General features: G+C 35.9%; 1 protein-coding gene across 1 annotated transcript in view; it reads right to left on the reverse strand.

Annotated features, from left to right (window-relative positions):
* The window catches only part of LOC109848358 (homeobox protein liguleless 3-like), a gene marked incomplete at its 5' end in the record, with an annotated part of 36,281 nt that extends 32,645 nt beyond the window's left edge, over window positions 1-3,636 (reverse strand). The window contains one exon of the mRNA XM_020417813.1: window positions 3,606-3,636. Within this exon, the coding sequence (XP_020273402.1) occupies window positions 3,606-3,636 (31 nt within the window). The remainder of the gene's footprint in view (window positions 1-3,605) is intronic.

Consider the following 3,642-nt stretch of genomic DNA (forward strand, 5'->3'; position numbering starts at 1 on the left):
ATATTCAATGAGGTGATGTACAAGAACAGAGACAGTGTCAATGATAGCCAAAGCAGTGGGAGCGCACTACGGATACAGGTGAATCCGAGTACATGGATTTGGAGAAACTTCCAGATGGGGGCGACAAAGTCAATTCTGACGAAAAACGGAGACAGCTCCAGATGCAGAGACTACCCAGGGCGTGGAACTTAGGAGGTCATCAAGGGTACCCAAACCGAATCCTAAATATCTCTCATTACTTAGTTATTTGCTTTTGACAGATAGTGGAGGATTAAAGTTCTATGAGGCTATGCAGGTGAGTGAATCTCACAAGTGGGAGCATGCGATGCAAGAGGAGATGAATTCTCTACACAATAATAAGACATGGGAGTTAGTCCAGTTACCTGCACAGAAAAAAACCTTACATAACAAATGGGTTTATCGGGTCAAGCAGAAGAGTAATGAAAGCAAGAGATACAATGCCAGATTAGTCGTGAAGGGATTCCAACAACGGGAAGGAGTGGACTATACGGAGATATTTTCCCCGTGACCATTGACAAACTAGAGTTGTGCGCAACTTCAGTTACCCTTCACGTGTAGGAGATGAAGGCGGAGCCACACCAGGAGGATCGTCAGGATCATCGGGTTGATGATGATTAAAGAATGGATTTTTTCCGTGTAGGAAGATGCTTGCGAAGAAGGGAGAGTTCGGGTGAGCTCGTTGATTGTGCTTTGGTCTTCAAGTTGGAGATTGTTAGTCTAAGGGATGTAGACTCAAAGCTGAAATCAAACAAATTGTTGGATAGCAGATTTTCTAATTTGTTTTTATAACAGAATTCTTAATCTGTTTTGGTAACAGGAATCTTAATCTGTTTTGATAACAGGTTATTAGGATTCCTAATCTGTTTTGTTTTTTTGGTTTTAAAATTCCTAGTCTGTTTTGGTTTTAGGTTTTCTATATATATGGAATGACTTAGAAGAGATTAGACATCAAAAAAAGAGGGTTTAGAGAGAATTCTTCAGAGGGATCTCAGAGAGATTAGATTCTATTTGTGGGTATTGTAATCTTCTTCAATATTAATCAAAGAATTATGTGGTGTGGCTCCCGAGGACGTAGACACGATTGTCGAACCTCGTTAAATCTTGTGTGTTTTTTCTTGTTTACTTTTCTATAAGTTTTTTATCTTTTATTTGATGTGATTTTTTCTACTTTTCTACTCTCAAATACAAGATCCGGAAGGGCAATGGTTCGATTTGATTGTTTCAAATCCCTAACAGAAAGCCGGTTATTAATCATACATCCAATGTAATTGCTGCAAGTAGTTCAAATAGATAAACAACCCCAAAAAGGCTCACCAAGCAAGGATTTCAAATTCTGGACAAATGTTTGTAATGAATAGTTATGGTGTAGAAAAAACACATAGTAAAGCCGACAGCTTGGGAAATAATTGCATGAGATGACAACTACAATCAGTGTTGGACAATTCGTTGCGTAAGGTTACACAATTAGAACTTATACGATATTAGGAGTGTTTCCCTGAACTATTTAACAATAAAAAGAATATTTTTACCAAAAATCAACTTACTTCTAATCAAAGAATCACAAACCTAAAAGGTCTAATTGGAACATACACCAAACTTTGTGGGTAGGAAATCCCTTCAAAATTACAACTGTTATAGGTGAGAAAGAAATAAAAGTACGAAATGGTTACATACTTAATTCATAACACTATCTTGATGTTTCTAAAGTAATTTTCGCTGATGATGTGTCTAAGCAAGAAAACTACAACAAACCCACAAGGCTTGAATAGAAGAAAAAAAAGGTGTGATGCTACAATGGAGAAACCTATCATGGCAGATTCAAAAAAAGAAGAAATGCTAACTGAAAGATAATAACAAACTATCGATCATGATAAATTTGGAAGTAGCCATCAAGAAAGGCACCTCTACAAGACTGCAATGCTACAACTGACTAACAATTCTTGTTAAATGAAATAAGAATGTATAATCATAGAGCGTTAGGTTCTCTATATTACCAGATTGCCAATAATAGCAAGGGGAAAAGAAATAAACAAATGTAATCAAATCAGAACTATAGTTGTAGTGTAAGTGTAGCCAAATGGTTCACATGTTTTTCTTACAGTTAATGCAAGATTATTATGTACAAAGGATCGTGGGTGCTTTTTAAATACCATGAGGTTCTAATTAATTTTTACTAAGATCTGCAAATGTTTTGTGCATGACGGACGAAGAATCAAGTTTGACATTACCACAAATTATTGTACAGTAAATAGTCGGCTAATTACTGAAACTATTATGTGTGCTTTCCGCTGTTCTTCCTCAAAAAATGATGTTATCCAGTGTTCATCAAGGTATACAACAAAAAAGTTTGAAGTGATAATCACAATCAAACTACACAGTGAAAAGAGGATAACAAGGTTCATCTAGATCCTATAGTATTGCTACTTGAACATTAAAATAACAAGATAGTTAAAATTCCCATTTTATCATTTTACCATTAATCGGACATATTTTTAACTAAATTTCTTGAACTGACTCCCATGGTTAATAGTTGCCCATTAGATTTGTTTTCGCTAGACACCACTCTACCAAGAAACTTAATAGCTATATCAATCAAAACAAAGCTGTAGCATGAGTTATTATGCTGGACATTCATAATACAAAGTTAAGAATAGTAGTTGTAAATAGTAGCATGGGCTCATAGCATTACCATGATCGGCTTAATAATTGTGGAAAACAAGAGAATTGAAAATCAAGTTTTCTCTGCAAAGTGGTGGTTAGTTAAACTATCCAAAGGTAGGAGCAGAAATAGAAAAATTGCCATGTCCAGAAACCACCTCTACACACATAGAATCGATTCTATCAAAAGCTTTTGCTTTTTTAAAAGAAAAAAACTAATCAACAGCTCTCTGAGTTTTGAGAGACATAAAAATCTAATGAGCTGTAGCTACCACATGATTATCAAAAAAACAAAACAATCTTAGCGCGCGGTCATAAAACAATAAAATTGAATGAGTTACCACCAAAACAATTCATTCAATATCCAATATTGTCACTCACTAACTCAAAATTTTCGTGCCGAAAAGGAAAAGTAGCCTAAAAGACAGTAAGTGTCGTTATTTTTCAAAAGATCCAACTTAGAATTAAACCAAAGGACTTTCATTAGATTTATCGGTAAAATAGTACGATGACATCATAACATAAACATGTCATTTCTAAATAGGAAAACTAGAGCCAATGTAGTAGCTACTAGTCATCTTTGTCACTTGTGGAAGCCATTGCTCCAAAGATTTTCTTTATTTCCCTTCAAGGAGTACTGAGATTCTTTTTTCTAAACAAGGGGAGACAAGGGGCCAGAGTTAAGAGAGAGAAAGCCAGCGAAAAGCCAGGTAATAAAGAGCTAGAGAGAGAGAGAGGGCAATTATTTCGACAACGTTAGACAAAACCCTACTCTCCCTCTCTCTCCCTCTCTCTCTCTCTCTGCCCTACATGCATGAACACGATTTGACCGCTCCACTCTGCACATCAAGATTCTCAAAGAACATTTCACAATGATTTCACTAAGACTTTAATTAAAAAATGCATAAATTCATGGTTTTTTTTACCGGAGGTTGTGGCGGTGGCGGTGGTGGTGGCGCATAG

Source organism: Asparagus officinalis, chromosome 7 (assembly GCF_001876935.1).
Source record: "Asparagus officinalis chromosome 7, Aspof.V1, whole genome shotgun sequence".
Taxonomy (NCBI): domain Eukaryota; kingdom Viridiplantae; phylum Streptophyta; class Magnoliopsida; order Asparagales; family Asparagaceae; genus Asparagus; species Asparagus officinalis.